Genomic DNA, 22,947 nt, shown 5'->3' with positions numbered 1-22,947 from the left:
TTATTTTGTATTTATATATTTCATATATATAAATAAAAAACAAAAGTAACAAGTAAATTGCTGTCAAATACTCTCTCACAGCATTTTGTACCACTAGGAAATCATTCTAATTCTGCAATAATGTTGGACACTGTCTGACATAAGAAACCACCGAGCCTGATTTGCATTATACTAATGCAATCTATATTCATGCTGATTATGGTAAGTATCTAGAGAATTTATTCCATGACTCAGGTACAACCTCTTACCACATGCTTATCCATTGCTTAGCACAACAGATCTAATTGGTAGCTGTTACTTAAATCAAAATGCATAATTATAAAAAAATTCAAATTCAGTTAAGCTTATTGAGATAGAGCTATGCCTTTGCTCTCAGCAAGAAAATGTGCTGAATATTTTCAAAAAGCATGCTGGCCTCGACAAAACAGATGACATTATATACTGCTGGGCCAAACTTTATTTATTTTTCTGAATCAAACACCTAAACATGACAAGCATAATTCAGGGGTTGTGACTGCAAAAGAAATAAACAAGAAAATCTACAAACCCAGTAAGTCTTCATTCCCATAACTTACCCCATAGAAATTTGAAATACTTGTTTCAGAGAATTAAGAATACTCATGGCAGTAAATGCAAAACAGAAAAAAAAAAAAAGCATACACAGAATTTTCCCCTTTTTCAAATCATCACAGCTTTTGCACATCTGTAAGAGTCCTGATGCAAACAGCCCTGAACATCTCCTCCTGGGTCTCCAGAACAGCACATTCGTCCTGCACTTTTTCCTTTGGCTGTGACAAATGTAGGTACTGCAGTACCAAAGAGGGTGAACATGGGGATCAGTTCTGCTTTTTTAAAATTTAGCAAATTAGCTGGATGTTCTTATTTATCTTCCACAAAGAACTGAGTTATAGGATGAGAATGTCATATGCCTAAGTTCATCTGTCAGCAAAGGTGGAGAAAAAGCTCAAAATCTTTAATCTGAGTGCTTAGTTGAGTCCAGTTGTCCTTGTATGTCTCTTGATGGTCTTAAGTTAAAAATAACTTCTGTATATCATCAAAGCAGGTATAAAAAATTTTCAGGTCTGCTTTTATGCCAGTGAAATTAATGCCTCTACACCTTTCTCATTCCATCATAACTTTTCCCTGTTAGATGGCCCCTCACCGGAGGTGGTATTCTGAACAGAATGATTCTGGTCACTACTTTTGACATGGTTCAGTAAAAATTATTGTAATCATTTAAAAAAACAAGAAGTACACACCATTGTACTGAAATTTCAGAAGTTATAATGGTGCTTTAAAGGGCTGGGTAAGGCTGGAACTCTGATTTGCATTCCCAGCACCCAAAGATGCAGATTTTTGAGAAGAAATGCTTCAATTTTTCTCTTATGTTTGAATGAGTGTCTTAATGGAATAATCACAAACCCAGATGTGCAACAGAGTGAGCATGAAACAAATGTCATCAAGTTAGATAAGTGATTTAAAGGTAGAGGCTTATAATCATGAATATAAATGCTCTTCAGGCTTCAAATTTTTTTTTCTATGTTAATCTCAAAGCACCTATAATTCAGTAAGAAAATATCAAAAAGAAATTCAAACAAATTAAATATACTTTCAAGGTTACTTATTATGATATGTAGTGGATTTTTAAACTGGATCTCAACTACAACTCAGGACAGAAAAACCTTGCAGTAACAAATTAGGGCAGGGGGAAATATAAGTCCTATTTTTATAGAAAGGGCTTCTTTAGCAAGCACAACAAATTGTTCAATGTCAAGACAAACTTGGGCCTCAGAAAAAGATTTGTTGAGAAGCAACTTAAGCCAAACAAAGCAGAGATCAGGTTAGCAGGAAAAGCAACAGAAGCCCCCACTCAAATTATACTGGGAGCTGAGACGGAATGACACAACTGCCATTCTTAAATGGCTGGGGAGGTAGAAGGTTTTGATAGATCCTGCACTACTCTAAAAAAGCAAGTGATGGCTGGGTGCACAATACATGTTTTGTTTCACTCCTTGTGACAATAACCCCTGCCTAGAGCTAGTGCTTGAACAGATTACTGTAATGTGCTTAGATTCTGGGGCCCTTCTGAATCTGAGAGCAATGAAAAATGCTCTCATCTCTTTGCCAAGTGATGCTTCATAGAATGGACACTTCACACAAGCATCATAAGCATTTCAACAGATTCTACCAAGCTTTTCAGTGAAATTTATGCTGTTAATTGTAAATTATGAGTACTGTAATAATTTGAGACCTAGACTTTTTTCCCTCTCCATCAGCCACAATTAAGACTTCTGCAGAACGAAAGCAATGCAGTGAAAGGCAAGTGGAAGTGAGAGGCAAGTCCTATTCAGCCAAGAAATATCACTTGAAACTCCCTTATTTGAATCCTGAAGACACTACAGAAATCCATGTTTCCCCTCTATTTTTCCCTCAGATAGTGGAAAAGGGAACAGTACTGCAGTGGTCTTGATACAAAGACTGATTTTTATATAATGATATATTTCTTTTGCAATGATTTTGTGCTTTTCAGATAAATGGAAAGATACAAGATGCGGAGCAAGATGCAAACAGAAATATTTTATGTTCTTAGGAAATATATTTATTTGAAGTACATAGCAAAACTTATAAAAAGTGCATGTGCATATGGTATTAACATGGACATACTTTTGGCTGTTTTATGAATAACTGTTGTATTAACTCCACTCCATAGACTCAGTCAGTCTTGGACACCTTACTATTGTGATGTGCCCAAACATTATAATATTCATTATGAAAGAAATAAATACCAGTTATCAATTAGTATTTTCAGTTTGGAAATAAGCTATATAGGTGGATTTTAAACTTCTCTGGATGCTGGACAACACACTGGATAGCAACAATGAGGAAAAATTAACCTTTAGTCAGCTCTAATTGAGTAAAGCAGTAGTCAAAATACTATCAAATATAAGGGAAATTTTTGCATTATGAATAGCTATTTCCAACAAAACATCAGCATTTCTTCCCACTGGTGAAATATTAAGTGTTCTATGCATCTGCTTTTTTTGATAGAACTTAATTTTGTTGCAGATCTGATTGTGTGCTTTCCTGACAGATCTATTGGTTGTCACCTTCTTCATGTCACAGGGGAAAACAATGAGCTAGAAAAGTGTATACATAAAGTAGATTTATAGATAAAATATATTTTGGGACATATCAAACAAAAGAAAGCATATATTCAGAGGACAAAAAAAATTTTTAAAAAGAAACCAATGTGCCTAGGGAAGAAAAATAATGTCCTCAGGGAGGAGACTGGCAAAAAAAAAAAAAAAAAAATAGAAATGACACTACAGGCTTCAGGATCAGAAAGGCTTCAAATTACCCTTATGGCAATCCATCACTGGTGCAGGATTTGACAATTAATTCTTCGGGAACTGCTGAGTTAGATTGAACCAAGCAAAGACTCCCTGACCTAGACCAATATGATGTGATAAGAACAACAGCAAAAGCAGAAAATATACTGGTTGTGAATCAGACTGCCTATCTAGTGTTCAAATCTACATAATTTTTCTTTCTGTCATTTACATATGCTTTATCCCTAATTTTAATGCACTTTTTGATTTTTGGAAACCTTCATTATATTCTAAGGATATGGTAATATTACATTTTATGGTCTCATAGCTATCACTCAGGCCACTTGGAAGAACTGTTCATTAAGCATCATGGAAAGAACTTCTGGAGATCTAAGTGGCAAGCTGTCATGCTGCAGCAAAAGTAGTTAAAAAAAGAACATTAACTGGGTCAGCCCCAGAAAATGAGTTGTATTACTGTGCTTGTTACAAACAGAAAAAACTCAGTCTTTAATTGAATATGGAGAAATAGAAATGAAGTCCATAAGGAATATGACAAATTATGAACGGCTTTTTTGTACTATGGTTCAAATACACTTACTTACATTAAATAAATTTCTAATAAAAATTTCTGGTTTTCTATTTTCAATCTTTCAGGACATCATGGTATTTTATGCTTTATAAGACTGGGGTATAGCTAAGTAGGATTTTTAGTTAGAATGCTGACACTGGTTTATCTACATAATGCAGAACAGTGGTGTGAATTGTTAGCCTTGCTAAACCGCCTGTTTTTAAACAAAAATTACTCTCAAAATCGAGTTTCTGTTCCATTTAAAAAATAAATTGTGTGCATCCTTCATCTAAATTAATTCAGTATTATTCCAGTATGACGTTCGCTGCACAACTATTCCCTGGCAATTCCAGTACAGAAACACACTATGTAATACAAGTTGAACTTCTCAAGAATCTTCTGAAATATAAGTAGTGTGGAGTGTAATAAGTCAGTCACCAAATTAAGAAAAAAAAATTCAAAAATCTTTAATGTTATACTTTTATGACATTAATTCCAATTCTATTTAATATTAACCTACTATGATTCCTTTTGCCCATCACTGGATATTTGTGCTGCAATCAGTTGTCTGAGCTATCTTTATAATGAGAGAGAAATACATTTTTATATGAAATATCTACCAGATAATATGAAAAAAATTCCTAGAAATGTCCATTTCTGTCTGATGACTAAGATGGTAGCCCAGGTACATCGCTACTTACTTTATGGGAATTTGAACACTGGTGAAATTAAAACAACCAAGCGCTGGCTTGTACTCCTTTGATCAACCACTCATTGTATCTCTGATGTAATCAAACTCCTATTTCTACTGAAAACTTTTCAAGAGCTTGAATAATTTTCAGTTTGTTCATCATGTTTCTTCAGTACCTTACAAAATGAGACTAAAACTACACAAGTGAATTAGATGTACTTACCTGACTAGTGCTTCACATAAGCATGGGAATGTGCTCAGCTTTGTTCCAGAAAAATAAATTCATTATGCTGTGGGGGAGAAAAGCTTAATGCAGGCCCTTAAAAGCCTATACGGGAAGCTAATGGTCTTTTCATTGAAATGACAGAGAACAGTGCTGTGCATGTTTGCAATTTTACCTATTAGAGCTGTTGTGTAACCTTTCTGCTTCAGGAGTTTGGAAAAAGTTATTTCTTCAGAAGGAAGTCCTCCAGAAGAGGCAGAAAATAAGAAGACACCAACTCGTGAGAAGGCAGCCATTCCTAAATACAGTACAAATGAATGAGACCAGGATAATACAAAGAAAGATTTTCCATTCATTAGTTCTGCATGCAATTTTTTGCCTTAGGTGGTATCACTTAAATGACATATTACAATCAGACACTAAGTGTTGCAAGTGGAAGATACAATCATTCATTTAGACGAGTGAGGTCTTTCCTGTAGTGACACCAGAAACAGATGTGGAGAAAAAAATTTGATCTTATAACCATGAGGCCAGACATCACATAAACAGCTGCAGCCTCTTCTGTAGATTTTCTAAGGTATAGCAAAATTTTAAGAAGTTGAGCTTGCATAATTTATTTTTGTTTTACACAGGGAGGGAAAGAAGATGAGGACTAAGTGAGATCATTCCCAAGTTCTACTTTGAGAATTTCCCCTGTTCTCATATGTGGTTTTCTACAAGCCCTTAAGGTTTTTTTGAGAGAAGGCATATTGAAATAGGGCAGTCTTACTTCTGGGCATGTAAATATCATGAGGTCAGAAAGAGCAAGAGGGAATCTGATCCTGTAAATAGAGTGGCTTGAGCTGTCAGCACTGATGGGGTGCTCCAGTGGCATAAAGACACATCATCCAATGCACACTGAATGAGTGCACTAAAGGAGCATCAGGTACTGGCTAACAAGACAACATCTAAATAAGGCACAGTAATTTCTATATGCTAAGAGTATGAGAAACACAAATGAGCTTACAAAGTGCTCTCAGGATGAGGAATTTGAGAGCTCAGGTTCATGAAAATTAGATTACTAGGATTCCAGATGAGAGCTGGCACTGAAAATAGACAGTAAGAACAGAGAATATCTATGCAAATCTGTGCAGATGTATCTTCAGGAAATCTAAATTATGCAACTGGATGATTACAGTGCCCAAGTTACATGACTGATGTAGACAACCAGAATCCTCCCTCAGGTATCCATTTTGGTTACATGAGAAAAAGACTTGTTAGACTGGTTTATTAAAGAGAGCTCAACCTACCCTTTAAATACTGACTTCAGTTTTTCACCCCAGATAGTTTTGCTGATCAATACTTCAGATAGCTTTAGTCATATATTTATCTATATTTTACTTATTTATATTTATTTTTACATATTTCAAGCTCTTGTAACTGAAATCAGTGTAATTCCATTAAGTTATCAGAATGAAAGTACAGAAGCATGATTTCTATTTTTTTTTCATCATTACCTTTCTCTGAGCTTGTGTCTCATCCAATACAGCATATTGGAATCTTTTTCTTCAGCTTTATTAGCAGGAGATTTATATTTCTAACATATTTTCTACATTATGATTCTAGTGTCTTCTACAATAAGCCTTTACTAGTTCTTCACTGATATTCAGAAACAATCCATATTTAGAAATTTTGTAACTTAAGTAAGACAAAGTTCAATTTTTGTACCTACATGGAAATTATTAAGTATGTCTGAGAGCTGATCAGTGAAGAAAAAAATTAGTTCAAGTCCTAATTTCTCAATAAGAAAAAGCAACATAATGGAACGTGACCTGTGACTTTACCTACAGTAAATATTAATAGCAATGTATCTGTAACAAGTATATAAAATTTTCCTTTGCAGATGAATGCAATGGAAAATTTAGCAAGTTATATTAGCTGGCACTTTTGCAGAAGCTTGTTACTTGATTTGAGTGAGCACGAACGTATCAAGTAGGCTCCAGAGTCCTGCTTTGCTTTCATTCCCAGAAGCAAGGACAGGATGTTTTATCACTAATGAACAAGTGATCTGATTAATGTATAATGATCCTTGCTAAAAATGATGTTAAGGGAAAGTTAAAATTGCATGGCTAAGCACTGAGAGGCTCAGTCACACTAAAATAAACAGACTAGATCTTCATGGACTCAAATATGCTTTGGATCAGGTACTTTGAAAGTAACAGAAATTAAATGTATGTATTCACAGGATGCTTAATGCTGTGTATGGGTAGATATGGAACAAAAATAACACTTCAAATAGATGAGATATTTTTTGCTCTCTTCCCAGTTTTTGAGGCAACTTGAGCACCTTAATGAACTGTCCTGCCCCTACCTCCCCCACTCAAAAAAAAAAAAAAAAAAGAAAACCAAACCACAAACCCAACACCAACAATTTGTCTTGATGCCTTGTGAAGGATGACCTAGAACAGAGATTAGATGGAGCTAAAGAGTAAAATAGGTATTTATTAAGAGGCCTCAAATAGATCCTCCTTGGGCAGCATAACCCAAAATGGCCACAAAATGGGCAACAGGTCACGGGGTCTCACATTTTTGTAAGTTCTGGTCCATTAGCATATTGGAGCTAATTTTCCAATTACAGCTTTAGCCCATGAAGTCCCATCCTTCTTGTTTTCTCTGTTCGGTCCACCGTTGTTTACGCTCTTGTGTTTGAGATCTGGATCTGCTATCCTTGGGTCCCCAGCTAGAGAAGGAATTGCTTTGTGTACCTATTCTGTGGAGAGAGCTTACTATCCCCTAATATGAAGCCTAGACTTACACACTAAAGCAGAATAGAATCTGAAACATATAAAAGCTAAAACCCGAGGCATCGGTCCAAACAAAAAGGTTTAGCAGAAATAGAAATGTCTGAGAAGAAGTATTTACATTGGGTTCTTCCACTGAGTCTTTCTAGATGCATCTCTGTGGTGTTCAATACTTGGGCTGCCCACCAACACAGTGGGAGCAGCCTGAATGCAACTTTGGAGGCAGGCAAAGAGCCTAGGGTCATTGAATAGTGGAGGAACTTCACAGAATCACAGAGAATCACAAGATATGATTAGCTGGAAGGGACCTAAAGGGATCTTTGAATTCAACATCCAGCCCTGCACAGGACATCCCCATGAGTCACACCATGTACCCCAGAGTATTGTCCAAACACTTCTTGAACTCTGTCAGGTTTGGTGTACACAGCACTTGTGGTGAGGCCACCCTAGCACAGAGCAGTTCACAACAATCCCCTCCCTTGCCTGGCTGGTGATGTGCCTGATGCAGTCCAGGACATGGTTGGCATTAAACAACCACAGTCAGATTGCTTTTGTTGCTATTTAAACAAATAAAATTATTTTACTCACTAAAAAAACTTCATTTTTGTGTCAACTCTTCTGAAATGTGAAAATTCCCCACATATATGAAATATTTCTAATGTAGACCAACCCTGCTGAGCTTGATCAGTCACTGATCATTTACCATTACTTAATCTCGTAATGATAAATCAAGGAAGGTCAGACAAAATACCTTCATACAGTTTGCTATAAATAAAATAAAATATTTATATATAAATAAAGTGATGGGATTTTACCTGATCTTATAGGATATCTCCCTGTCAGGAAAGCTGCCCTGCTTGGAGTACAAAGTGGGGATGCTGCTATATGCTGAGTAAGTGTCACTCCTTCTTCTGCTAGCCTGTCAATATTAGGGGTTCTGGAAAAACACAAGCAGGTGAAAAAAATACAAAAGCAAAGATGGTTATTTGGACACAAGCATGATAAGAACAAGGCATCTGAGGAAAGAACTATCAGGAAAATCCAGTTAATTTACTGTATGTAAATTATCAAATGCGTGGTGGGATTGCAATTCCAAATCCTATCACGTCAAATATTTTTACATGAGGTGTCTGAAAAGAGACACTGTAACATTGCAGCAAAAATATTTTTCTCCACTTTCTTCTATTCTTCATGGTCAGTGTTAAACTGCAGCATCTGGATATATAATATTGCAACCATTTTTAATGTGTTCCTTGACCAGAACTGTAATTTTTTTTTGCTTCAGTAATGAGGGTAAGAGAGACTAGAGAAAGGTTGTGCTTCCTTGCTCCCTACTTGGTGCATCTTCAGCCACTCTCCAGTAAAAGCTTTTCGGGGCAGGGATAATGTTGTGTGGTACTATAAGCTATTAGAAGAGATTCAAATGATTATGACTCTGTGTTATGCTCTATATTAACAATATCTACATATCTGACATGATTATGTCTGCTATATTAGACCCAGGGGCACAACCCAGCTACCATATCTGCATGGGAAACTTGTCTGTGACCTGGCTTGTCATGCAGATTAAAATCGGGTCCTGCAGGAAGAAATCTGTGTCCTTGGCTCTACAGATAAAAATTACTAATGCAGACTGGCCAGCAGCTGAAGCATGCTCTAATAGCTCTCTGACCCTGGAGATTAATGACCGTGACCTCAAGGCACACTAGTGCTCCCATCATCTAAGTCTGAATAGACAGAAACATTAATTTCCCAATGGAATTATTTTCTATCTGTAAAGCCACCAAATGATAACAATCATCAAAAAGATGAAAATTCATCATATTCCAAAAATCTAATTCAGAATTCTCTCAGCAGAGAATATAGATCTTGAGGTTGTTCTGGTGCCTGCGAGGGGAGTGATCCAAGCATCAATGTTCTATATATTTTTCCTTGTTTAAAACCAGAAGTTGTAACTTGATTTGTATTTTTAATCTGAGTTATGAGAAGATTTTACTTCTAACTAACATCAGCAGGAAAAAGAGCATTTAACATTTGACAGACAGTGCTTCTAGTCTGAATGTTTTATTTAACTTTGCACCACTGAAACACAATGGCTAGATATCACTTGCTCTGTTTACACAACCATCACATTTAAGCTGGTAGCAAGAAACATCCCAGGGCACACTGATGTATTATTCAAGTACATTAACATTTGCTTTAATTAATAGATTGACTACTCTATGAAGATAAATTAAGGACAAATATCAGCTCTTTATTTCCAGTTAGTTAACAACAAGCTTGTCCCAAATCATAAGTGTTTCAAAATATGTTTAATTCATAGTACTTGTGTCATGTATATTCTAGAAGAAAATTGTTGATTATACTTTAGCTCTCTAGAGCTACCCTTATTTGGTTGGTTGCTCAATCCTCTGTTTATAATGCAACTTTTCAGCAAAATAAATGCATTAGCTAAGTCTTTGATCAAAAAAAGAAAATAAGGATTGAATATTTAAATCTCTGGAAAAGATATCAAGTTTGGTTACTCATAAAAAAAAAAAAAACTAATCAAACTTCTGAATGTTCTGGCATTTTTAATTTTAAAAATCCATTGAAAACTAAATATAAAGCTATGACTCCACCAAATTATCGTCCTACCTTAAGGTTCTGTTCCCGTAACATCCCAAGTCTCCAATACCAAGATCATCAGCCATCAGTAAAATTATATTGGGCTTTGAAACACTGTGTGTTTTGATATTGTTTATGGCACACTGGCAAATTATTAGAAGTAAAAGGAGCCCCATCTTCTTCCTGGTGTGTAAGAACAGGTGGAAAATATAATAAATAGATTGTTAACCTAATTTATACTTATTATTACACTTTGCATAGTAAAAGAAAAAAAGAAAGATTGAATGCTTTTAGATGGCTTTTTTTTTTTCTTGGAAGTTTTTTAAAGCATTTTTTCTACCATACTTATTAAAAACAAAAATGCATATTTTAGTATATGGCTAATTTTTCCTTCCACTCCCTTACACAGATGAAGCCTTTAAATAAAGACAAATAAAGAACCAGGTACAACCTCAGTGGCAATTTTGCATATACACGTACTATTATATAGTAATAAATCATGAGAGCTAACGACGCTTGGGGGATTTTTTTCTCTTTTTTTTTTTTTTTTTTTTTTTTTTTTTTTTTTTTTTTTTTTTTTTTGTCTGTGTGTGTTTGTGTCTGTGTGTGTATGTTTGCTTTTTTGGTTTGGTTTGGTCTTTTTTGTTTGGCTGGGTTTTTTTCCCATTTACAAATGCTATTTGAGGAACACAGATAGGACTTAAACCTCCAAGGCTCACTGCAGAAAAAAAAGTTAATTAATTCCACTAATGAAGTAAATTACTGAATTTCTCTTCAACAATGGGGGAAAAAAACCCAGCTGAAGTTTCCGAAAAGTTATAAATAGTATGGAAAAGAGGGTGAAGAGATGCACTATGAAATTATTGTAAGGAGTATTTAAGAAAAGGCTCTTCACAAACATTACAAATACCAGGGTCTATAGCAAAATCAATTAAAAATATTTTACATCATATCACAATGTTCTATAAACAATGCCCATGCCATATCCAACCTAAAACAGGAAAAAGGATGTATTGTACACAATACACCATTATATGCTTTTATAGTAAAAGCAGAGTATTTGCAGATGTGCATGATATGAATGCTGTTTTACCTTAATCAGAGCTTGTTGTGTCCCTGTGTTAAACTGCACTGACCATGTCCTGGCTGAAACTGAGTGCCTTCAGGGTGTAATGGGCTGTGCCAGGCACACACATCAAAAAGAACAGAGACTCTCTTCTGTCTCTTAGTAAGATTCCCATCTTTTCTGGACAAAAGCAGCCTTTTTAAAATGCAGGAGAGGCTTGAGTCACGCCTGCACTCTGCATTATTCTCAGACAAGTGAAAGAAACTAGGACTTAGGTAGAAATTTCTAAGTGAAAGAGCTGAAAAAGGAGATAGAGACAATAATTTCCAGAGAGAATGGGGATAGCTGGTCAAGAAAGAAAAATCTTGTAAATCAATGAATTATGGTAGATAATGTAACTGGAGAGAAGGAAGTCAAATTTGAAAGACCTGGTACAGAGACTAGACATTAAAGGAGACAGATTCACGAAGAAATGAGGTGGGTAAAGTTATTTGTAGAGGAGACAAATAGGCAGAACTAGAAGGCTTTACTCTGATGTTAATAGCAAGAATGGAAGTTGATAACCAGCTGGAATGAGAATTGCAGGCAGAAATGAGGAGAAATGGCACAGTAATAAAGAAGCTGAAAGGGATGACAGTGAACAGGAAAGCAAAACTGAGGAACAGAGGTGGGAGAGAACTGGGAATGTCTGGGAGGAAAGAGCTGAGGAGTTATTATTACGGTCAGTGAAGAGAACTGATTGGAAAGAACCTGGGAAGATAAGATTTGGGACTAAAATAACTAAGAAGAGATCAAAATAGCAGGGATCAACCAAAACAGACTGGGACTTCTGATTCCAAATTCACTACTGCTGTTCTGTCACAAAGTATAGGTACAAAGAAGGCTTTAACTCGTTTAGTATATTAGCTATTTTTTACTGCTTAAGGTACATTTTATAAACACTTTGGTGATCATAGTTCTGGCTTAGACTCAGCTAAAGATCCCAGCCTTATCACTGCAGTATATTGTTCTCTTGTTTATCCCATGGAAAGCAATCTACTTCACTTCAGACATGATAAATAAATACACAAACTGTAAGTGTAAAAGAGTAAATGCATTTCTGCATAGGATACATCCAATTCATCCTTCATCAAATAACCATACTAATGAAGCTGTGTAGCCCCTACTATGGTGCAAACTTGCCTTTCTTCCCTGAGAGGATAAACAAAAGTTATTTGCTTCCCATGCATTCCAAGAGAACAATTAACACCCTAATCGACCCAAGAGGACAGGAACAAACTGCAGCCAGATCTTATGTTCCTACTCTTATGTTCAGACTGCAAAGGTCTCAAAGGCCAATGGCAACAGGCATGTTGAAAAAGGGAACATTATATGCTGGTGACATTATGTAGAGAGCTGCATGGATGCTTGCAAGGCTTGCAGAAGGTAGCCTCATTTAATACCTCCATTTCTCATTTTGTCAATCAGCCAAAAGGTTATTGAATGTTGTCTCTCATACAATACTGCTGGATACTTCTCTACTCTGAAGTATCTGTAGATAATCTCACACATTGAGCTATTTGCCTTCACCTGATATCATGTCCCTGAAGTGAAATCAACAAGGAAACAGGGAAAAAAATAATCCAAACAACTATGATTGCTCTGGTGTACTCCTTCTGCAGCAGATTTTCATGTGTCTTGAAAGGATGCGCATAGAAAGGAAGAAAAATCAGATGGATGAAATTGAGTGGAACAGACAACAGCAAAGAAATTCCAAGGAGCTAAAAGGGAAGGACGTGAGATGAATGAATCTCTGAGAATGCTGAGGGCTGTCTGTATTACACCAGGGTTTCTCCTGGTGTAGTCCTAACAGAAAAATGATAACACAAAATCAGATGAAGCTTCCAGCTAAGTAATGTTTCCTCTCTGTCCAGAGCCAACTCAAATGCTTAAGAAAACTTAAAAAAAAACCCAAAAAACCTGGCAAAAATCTCTTTTACTAGCACAGCCTTTCAGCTTTTGGCAGTCAGCATTAAAGGCATTTTGGAGAGGAGAACATTGTAATGAGCATTTCTTCATGGATATTTTAACCTTCGTGGATTTGTTACAGTCTATTTTTAATTTATTAACTTGTGGTTTGGTTTGGTTTCTTGCACTGAAAAAATTTGATTTTATTTTTTTAGTTCTGTAACACTCTTTGGATGTTCCTTCAGTAGGCATCAGCTTTGAAGGCTTGTGTTTCACATTCATTTGGCATCACTTTTCCTTCTTTTTTGCGTGTGGGGCACTTAAGTACAAGGTTTAACCTCTGCTTCATTTTCCCCATGATATAGTAGAACTAAAAGTAGCTTCTTCCTTTCTAAGGTGGCTGATAAGTTGAATAGATTCAAGAGGTGCTTAATCTCCTACAACAATAGCCAGAAAAGAATTTGTATTTCACATACCTTATTTCAACCTACAATACTTAAATCACTGTATAGGAACCTAGAGACATGAATACATACACACACAGATATGTCAATATGCACATACACACATGTATGTGGAGGTATATACACATGTCCTACTTTTTCTAAGTATCTCCAAATTATATTTTTGTGATTCTAATACATATTTTATATTAGCATTAAAAAACCCCAAAGTACAAATATGTAAGAATAAATGAACAAAAGAAAAGCCCCAGACAAATACAATCCACTAGTTCACCAAACACTTCTTTTAAGCTTTTATTTTCTTCATTAAAAAATGCTGGTCAAAGAGGTGGGTTTTTTTGTTTTTGGGGGTTTTTTTTGGTTTGTTTTTTTTTTTTTTTTCCATCAGGGTAACTGACTCAAGATATGGCTGTCATAGAATTATAGAATATTCTAAGTCGGGGACCTACAAGGATCATCAAAGTCCAACTCCTGGCCCTGCACAGGACATCCCGAAGAGTCACACCATGTGCCCGTGAGCATTATCCAAACACTTCCTGAGCTCTTGTCAGGCTAGATGCTGCGGCCACTTCCTTGAGGAGCCTGTTCCAGTGCCCAGCCACCCTCTTTGTGAAGAGCCTTTCTCTAATATCCAACATAAACCTTCCCTGGCACAGCTTCAGGCCATTCTCTCGAGTCTTGTCGCCGATCACCAGAGAGATCAGTGCCTACTCTTCCTCTTACCCTCACGAGGAAGCTGTAACTGCAATGAGGTTTGCACTTGGTCTTCCATTCTCCAGGATGAACAAACCAAATTATCTCAGTCGCTCCTCTTTGAGCCTTCTTCTCAAGGCCCTCCACCATCTTTGTTGCCTTCTCTAATATTTTAATATGTTTCTTATACTTTGGCACTCAAAACTGCCCCCAGCACTCGAGGTGAGCCCGCCCCAGCTCAGAGCAGAGCAGGACAATCCCCTCCCTTGCCCAGCTGGCCGTGCTGTGCCTGATGCCCCCAGGGCAGGGTTGTCCCTCCTGGCTGCCAGGGCACTGCTGGCTCATCGATCAGCGCCCCCAGGTCCCTTTCCTGGCACTGCTCTCCAGCCTCTCCTTCCCAAGTCTGTCCATACATCCAGGATTGCACCATCCCAGGTGTAGAATCTGGCACCTGCCCTTATTGAACGTCATATGGTTGGTGATTGCCCTGTCCTTTTAATTTGTTGAGGTCTCTGCAGGGTTTCTCTGCCTTCAAAGAAGTGAACAGATCCTCCCAGTTTAGCATCATTGGCAAGCTTATTTAGTATACTTTCACTCCTGCATTGTTTATGAAGGTGTTGAAGAGTACTGGGTCTACAATGGAGCCCTGTGGAACCCCACTAGTGACAGGTCACCAGTCACTCCACTCCCTGTAACCCCTTGCACCTGACTCATGAGCCAGCTGCTCACCCATCACATGATGTGTTTATCCAGCAACTACAGACACATGCATCTTTACAAGAACAATTAAATTAAAGTCTTTCAAACATCTCTTCCCAACTGAATCATCTCAGCATTTTTATTAACTTTGATTAAGCAATTTATCTGCAAACTACTCTTTTAATGTAAAACAACCCTTTGAGAAAATGCTTAATATACTTTATCCTTGAAGGTACAATATTTTCTGATGAAATAAGCAACATTTAAAGATATTGACCTCATTTAAAAAATGCTGTGCTGTCCTTAAGCAGTATGCAAAAAAAGAAAAAAAAAACAACCTTGCTCAACAGAATGCTCAAACTCCAAAAATTTCTCAAAAGTCATACAAAAAATCACAATGTAAACAAACTAGAGAAAGTCCTGCCCTCCATAAGATTCTGCAGAGAAAATTCTTCAGCTTAGTGAGAAACAAACAAAAAAAAAAAGAGTAGGCTTTTAAATTTTAAGAAATGGCAAAGTAATATTATGTATAATTGCTTCTTTTCTGGTATCAGTTTAAGATTTTCTAAATTCTCTCAATTAATTATCTTCTTACAAGTCGGTAATATCTGTTGAATCTTTGATGTAATATAACTGTTTTACTGAAATTTTTCATTATATTTCAGTATGCATCATAATTATATACATATATGAAAATCTGTAATTAATTCACTAAAGTTTTCCCACTGCATGAAAGAAATTTCACTTTATATAAGCTGGGAAAAACATTTAAACAAAATCATGTTTTTTACATGCGAATAATTATTGAATCTGAATTAAATAGAGATGAAGTCACAGATCCCCTACCAGATCTAAGTTTAGCTTAGGTATCTTTTTAAAATGGTCTCTCAAGAATTTTCTACTTTTGTCTCAACTAAATTACAGAACTTAAATGCAGTATTATTAAATAATAAACATTCTTTCTGGTAGCAAATTATAACCTGAATGGAGTAAAATACAATTTTTTGTGTTATAATGTTATTATTTGATTTGTAATAAAAATCCTATATAATTAGATACACATATTAGAGCACATACATTTTTACCCTTCTACTGTTTCGTAATATTCTCCATTAGCCAAATGCTCATTAAAAAGTTGATTTTGTTTATGGGCTCTGATCAGCAACATAAGAAATATCCTCAAGATAAAACAGGTAGTTAATCTTATTTGCCAGTTGTGCACCATCCTCAGAATGAAAAATCTTTTAAAACACAAAAAAAGCCAATCATGAGTAACTAACTACTACTGACTATGTCATGTCACTTTCTGGAGACAAGATATAAGTATCCAAACCAATTAAAAGAAGTGTTTCTTACATACTTTGAGGGCTTAGCAAAACTCTGCCATTATATTTAGCTTACTTAACAGTTTTGAAAGATGTTGAGTCAGGGTTTTTTTTTATATACGCAGATGTTGAGTGAAATTACTATTTTTGACAACACCTTCTTCAAGAGTGTCAAATGGACGTGCAAAAGAACTTATGTGCCTCAAATTGTGCACTTTAGAGTTCTGCAAGCAGATAAAGACTGTAAAGCTCTGCAAGACTGTGACTCTTACACATCAAATTAACAGTTTGGTCACATCCACTTGAACATGACAACAATAGAAACCACAGCTTCATCTCACTGACTGGTCACAAACCCTTCACCTTTGACTAACTGAGCCAAACTAGTCTCCTTTCAGTTTCCATTCATATTCACTGAAGTGTTTAAAAATTTAAATAGAAGTTCTAATTACAACTAGTATTTGATTAAAACACTCAACTTCACCAACACACTGCCTTCATAGGGTTAGAGCACAGATCTGAAGGTTGTTATTTATGTCCTGCTCTAAGTCACTGAAGGGACAGTAGTACAACCAACCGCTTAACACTGAATTTTATTTTCCTTTAATTTGAAAGCAGATTCTAAAACCTTTTCACCGAAATGGTAGCCTTTGAAGGTCTATCAGAGGAAAACATGAAACCAAACAGAACAAAAATCCCAAACCAACAACTCAAACAACCCCAACCAAACCCACCTCTCTCCCCTGAATTACCTAATGGAATCCTCTGGAATCTGTCAAGATCAAAGCTTTGGATTTTATAACACTATATTCCTCTACCTACAATCACTTCATCAGACAGAGTAGTTTACCAGAGAAAATTGCAGGGAAATGGCCAGTTAATTTTCTTTGCTACATAAGGCTAGCAAGTAACACATAACAAAATGACCTGATATGTTATGCTATTACCAAAACAATGCTTCATTTAAATAAAAAAGGCATTTGAATTAGTTTGTTCTCAAACAGTTATTATTTTTATACCAGTTCTATTGTTTTTCTCTCATTATGATAACACTTAAGGACTCTCAATATTGCTGATTGTAATAGATAGAAAAATTAAGACATGGCTAAATTCAACCAAGAGTGATTTTACCCATGTAGAACTTAAGTACCTACATGGCCCACAGCAAATAGACACTCATGATGCAAACCATGAGTGAAAATCCATATTAATTTATTCATCTTCATGTTAGGCATTTAATCTGAGTTAATTACCTAAGCTTTATTTTTAATTAATAGGAAGATACAGGCACTTTAAAATTTTTTCCTTAAGACTGGTATCAAGAAATTTTGGAAGGAATGCTTGTGACCTCTTTCCACAGACTAGAAAGTCTTAAGACCTAGTTTAGACTAGATTTATAAAAAAGTAATAGTTACATGAAATAAATTCCACCCTGATGATCGGTTGTCTGTATGCTCTCAGCATGAAATATGGAAAAAATCCCTTTTTGTAATAAACAGACATGAAGATTTCAATTAGTATGATGTACTCTACCAACCTTGCTGGTGTAACGATTTCTTATTCTGTGAGTAGTAATTCCTACTAGAAATCTAAGAACTGGGCAGTTAGATTCTTTCTTCAGGAGTATTAATAGCGAAATTTTCCCCCAAGGGATTAATTTAAGTATTTTTCCTTTCCAGACTGTATAGCAATATGATGAACATTCCATCTTAAATATTTTATTCTTTCATTACTCTAAAACAAAAGGGACAAGAGTGATCAATCCAACAGCAATTATTATTTTATAGGAATATTGGTAATTCTCTAATTGAAGTCTGCTATAGCCAACATGTGTTTAGGTTGCAGTCACAAATCTGATTGGAAAAATAAACTTTATTTTGATGTAGTTCTAAAAGAACAGAATTTATTCAAGCAGGATGATACATCAAGAAGCTCTTGTCAGAGGTGACCAGCCAACAGACTCTGAGCTTAGCCCATCTACTCCCTGCCTACTTTCCTACAAGCGACACACACAAGGCAACCAAAACAGCCAGTGACTCGCCAGTGATCACTAGATCCTGATACTTGCCTTCATGAGGACGTTGTCACAGAAGAAAAAACACTTAAATTCCTGATACATGGTAAGAAAAAGTCTGTTACTGTCCATGGGCACTGTTCAGCAAGTCACATGGACAGTGAACATTATGGTCATGACACCACTCACACGTACAAGTATCTTCCATGTTCTCCTGACTCCCATCACACCATGGGAAAATCATTCATTCCAATCATGGAACAGTGATGCAAGCGTTTGTCCTGTCACATAAGAAGTAGAAGAAGAGGTAGGCTGTTTTGACAGTGGAAGGACACTCCAGGAGATGCCTCTTTGAGGACAGGCCAGGAGCTGCTCTGTGCTGAACATAATCAGTTCCAGCCAGCTCTGCAATGGACCCACTGCTGATCACAGGTGCACCCTGAGGGAAACATATTTAAGAAAGGGCAAAAATATGGGGTGGGGAAGGGAGAGGAACAGAGAGAGAAGGCTGTGAGAAGCAGTGGGAGAGGAGAAGAAGGAACAAAATAGCCAGAGCAGTAGGAAGTGTCTCACACTGCATCAGCAGTAACACAGGTGGACATGTCAGGAGTGAAGGTGTGGAGACTAGGAAAGTGAAAGAGCTGAATCTGAAGCTGAACCTGGGAGAGTGGGAAGAAAACTGTTTTTCCTGTAAAATTATATGTTTGTCCTTTTTTTGTTTTGTTTTGTTTCCCAATACTCCAACTAATTAAATATTTATGCTACCTATCAATAAATTAATTTGTATTCCCCAAGTGGTTTTGCCTATTGCAGGGATTTACCTGTCTTTGTTTCACCACCAGTTTTTCACTCGCATTCCGACTAATTTTTCCCCATATCCCTGGGGAAGGAAGGCAGGGAGTGAGCAGCTGTGTGAGTTCTTGGCTGTTAGCCAGGGCCAACCCACCACATTTAAAATGAAAAGGAATAAATGGATACAATGGCAAATTATTTTCATTGATTACCAGGAGCCAAAAATTTCTTTGCTGTTACTGAATCCATCTAGATATAAAAGTGAACTTTTCACCAGGGAGTGAAATGGCAAAGATTATTAAGAAAAAAAAAAACCCAAACTTGAGACCAACCGACTTATGATGTTGCTGCTGTAAGAAGGAGGCTCACAGGACATAAACAAACATCTCCTTCCTCTTAATTTGCATAGGTAAGAGACATTAAAAATAGACAAGTAGTAGCAGTAGCTTATTAAAGACCAAGCTCCTTCCCTACAGCTTCTAAAACCGGAAAATCTGGTTTATGTTACTTTTGTCCTACAACTAATATTCATGGAATGTTGTCCTCATTCTGCAAATAGTTATGAATGAAATTGTTTGGAAATTTTTTTTACAAAAGTCATTATAGCAGGAAAAAAATCTAGGTTTAAACAAAAAAAAACCAAAAATGTATTTTCTTTTTTAAATTAGGCAATTAAAAAAAAAATTACTCTCCCTTATTTGTAAACACGAAAAATAGCCTGTTTAGCACTTACAAGGAGAAAACAAACCACAAACCACTCTTTTTGTTCTTTTAGGCTGGGAGATATTTTTACTGCATTATTTTGACTTGAGTTAAAAGACTAACTCTCAAATTATCCAATTTTTAGCATCTAATACAAAATTAAAACAAAGATTATAGCTTTATCCATTCACCATTTCTATTTTCCCCTCAAATAACATAATAAAAAAGAGCTTTAGAAAAGGGGATGGGGGGGGGGAATAAGATGGTAAGTAATTTTCTTACCACCTTTAATGACAAGGCACTCCACTAGTAGTATTCACTAAAAAAATAAAGGTACAAAACAGCTTAAAAATAAAATACAATCACTGCAAAACAAAATTGAAAACAATATCTAAGGATCATGAAATTAGGAGTCTTACAAACCAGGAAAATGTTTACCCTAGAAAGAACATTTACACAATTAAGAAAAGAAGGATGATGAGCTGCATAGTGGTTATATAGCAGTCTGATTGTAAACTACATAGATCAAGAGTCTGCTAAAAAATATGGCAGCCAAAAGGCAAAGACATTCACAAAACAAGACACATTAACCAAATCTGTGTCTCAATTCCAATTATTTGATCATTTACTAATTTCAATAATTCTACAAACGAATAACTGTCTTTCCCTTTAATAAAAAAAAAAGTGTCTATACTTAGCTTGGCCAAATATTTGAGGGATAGACTTTAAACATCATAGGACTAAGTAAAAAATAAAATTAATGTCTTAAAATGAAGGCTACCGAAACAGCAAATAATTCTACGACAAAAAATATATGTCTACAGTACAAGAGACTAAGCAGATTCTTAAGAGACAGACAGAAAATAAAAATACTTGAATAAACTGTAGAAATGCAAATATCGTATTACAGCAATACAGGAAAAACAGCAATTTAAGCCAGAGGTACCTTGGTTTGTTCTGCCCTGTGCAAGTAGGAGACTCTTGCTCCATCCCTTCCTTTCTCCCCTTCTTTTTCTCTAGTTATTTACTCCTTGCTTACATAGGAACTCTACGAAACTTGTAAATTCTTGCTATTAAAACAGAACAGCATTTTTTTTTTTTTTTGCACATAGGAGCTGAGGACAAGCTGTTGCCCTCAGGCAATCCCAAGATGACAAAATGAAAATTATCAGTAGCTCAAAACTATAGGAATTTATTTAATTTTCACCTTATTTTGTATGACATTTTAAGATCATAAATAAACTAAAAGGTATTCAGAAAAGGCGTTTTTCTATTTTCTTATGGCACACCTTTTCTTGTGGTACACCAGCATTAGCTTTTCCATTAACATTTGAAAGTTTCTCAGTAATAGCTCCAGGGGTCTCATTATGTTTTGGCTTGGTCTAGAGCATGCTGCCAGTATTTCTGAAGCAAATAACGTGCTTTCCCAACTGTATGAGAATGTTTTTAAATACGTTTTTAAGAAAAGATGTTTTCCTTTGCTTTGTGCCTTTAGGTACAACACAACCATGTTTTTAAAGGATGGATTCTGTTCATCAGTGAGAAAAGAACGTATCAATTCCTCTGTCCAAAATGCCTTTTTTCAGGACAATACTTTACTACTATTATTAGACAACTAATACAGAGAACTACTACTAGAGAACATACCCAGCTGTCTATTATAATAATAGAGGACCTGGACATGCGATGCTAAGAGTTACTCTTGTAAGAGACTAACCCATGTCGATACCTTCTAGTTTTCTTCATTATAATAGTCAGTTCTGTCAGCAGTGCAGAATATAAACAATAACAGAGAAAAACAGATCTGTTTGAGATCTGTACCCTAAGACTTCCTTATGAGTATGGTTAGTCATCTGATTCTTTAGCATTGTAGAAAAAAGAAGAGGCCATTTTTGCACCAAATTTGAAATGTTGGTCCACAATACAAAAAAATCCAAAATCAGTGTCATTGCATACCTGAAGCTGTTCAAACTTGTGTTCAGAGTGCCATAGTCACAATTCTTATTAGGCACATCTTAAAAAGCCATCTCAATTGTCCTGTAGTCCTGCTCTCAACTTAACTTCTCACCTAAACTACTTTTATTTCATTCATCCTCATCCCCAAACTTCCGCTCATACAATCAAGAAGCCACCCCACAAACTCTTCTGCAATCCCAATCTTTCTAAATCATGCTATACCCTATTTCAAATCCCTTGTTACTCAAGAATCCCGTATCAGTGCGCCACCAATGCAAACTGAGGCTAAATACCTTACGGATGCAGTGGCTCGACTCCTCTGATTCTGCTTGCGCAGGTGCTGCTATTGTCACTGCCTCTCTAGCACTAGTCACTGCTCTGAGCGCTTCGGTGCCTCGCTGCCTGCCTCCTCCACGACTTCCCTCAACATGGGCTCCTCCACGGGCCAGCAGCACACAGTGCTCCCTACTGGCGATTGGGGCTCTCCTCTGCGTTAGTGCAGCCTCAGCTGTTGGACTGATGGGGTTTTAGCATATATTTACTAAAATCCACCCACACAGCACCCTGAGGGCAAAAGCAAAATACGTGTTTGGGAGAAAACAGGATCTATGGAATACATATTATTAATGAGTCATTATAAAACTGCATAGCAAGCAATATGTATGGTCAGATTCCGTTCCAACACTTGTTTTGGTTCTACAGGCTTCTCTTTCATCTTCCTTCTTCTTGCCTCAGCATGGTTGCTCAAATGCAATTTTTTATGTTTAAGCCTAGCAAATACAACCTATCCAGAAGCCATGAATTTTTCTTACATTTTCCCTTTCTCTGTTACTTTTTGCCATTCTCCTCTATCTCAGAGATTCCTCTTACACTCTCCCCTCAGTAGCTGCGTTTACTCCCAGTTTGCAAGTTGAATGTGTATGAGGTTACAAAGGAAAAGATTAGATTTATTTAATATCCCTTTAAAAGTTACTTCCACCTTTGAACTGAATGGACTTTTTCAGATTACATACACTGCACATGAACTAGCCGCTTCAAAACTACAAGCTTATTTCAGAACCTACCCCACTCCAAAACTATTTAACAATTCA

The 22,947-nt window shown here is 36.2% G+C and overlaps 1 protein-coding gene across 1 annotated transcript in view; it reads right to left on the bottom strand.

Annotated features, from left to right (window-relative positions):
• STS (steroid sulfatase) overlaps positions 1-22,947 on the bottom strand; it is a 106,436-nt gene that overhangs the window by 72,264 nt on the left and 11,225 nt on the right. The window contains exons 3-5 of the mRNA XM_041472348.1: positions 10,229-10,381; positions 8,407-8,528; positions 4,987-5,109 (exon numbers count right to left, since the gene is read on the bottom strand). Of these exons, the coding sequence (XP_041328282.1) occupies positions 4,987-5,109; positions 8,407-8,528; positions 10,229-10,374 (391 nt within the window). The 5' untranslated portion in view covers positions 10,375-10,381. The remainder of the gene's footprint in view (positions 1-4,986; positions 5,110-8,406; positions 8,529-10,228; positions 10,382-22,947) is intronic.

Source organism: Pyrgilauda ruficollis, unplaced genomic scaffold, assembly GCF_017590135.1.
Source record: "Pyrgilauda ruficollis isolate IOZ18807 unplaced genomic scaffold, ASM1759013v1 scaffold29, whole genome shotgun sequence".
In the NCBI taxonomy this organism is placed as follows: Eukaryota; Metazoa; Chordata; class Aves; order Passeriformes; family Passeridae; genus Pyrgilauda; species Pyrgilauda ruficollis.
The sequence above is the reverse complement of the archived record's forward strand: the minus strand, read 5'-3'. Positions and strand labels throughout refer to the sequence as shown.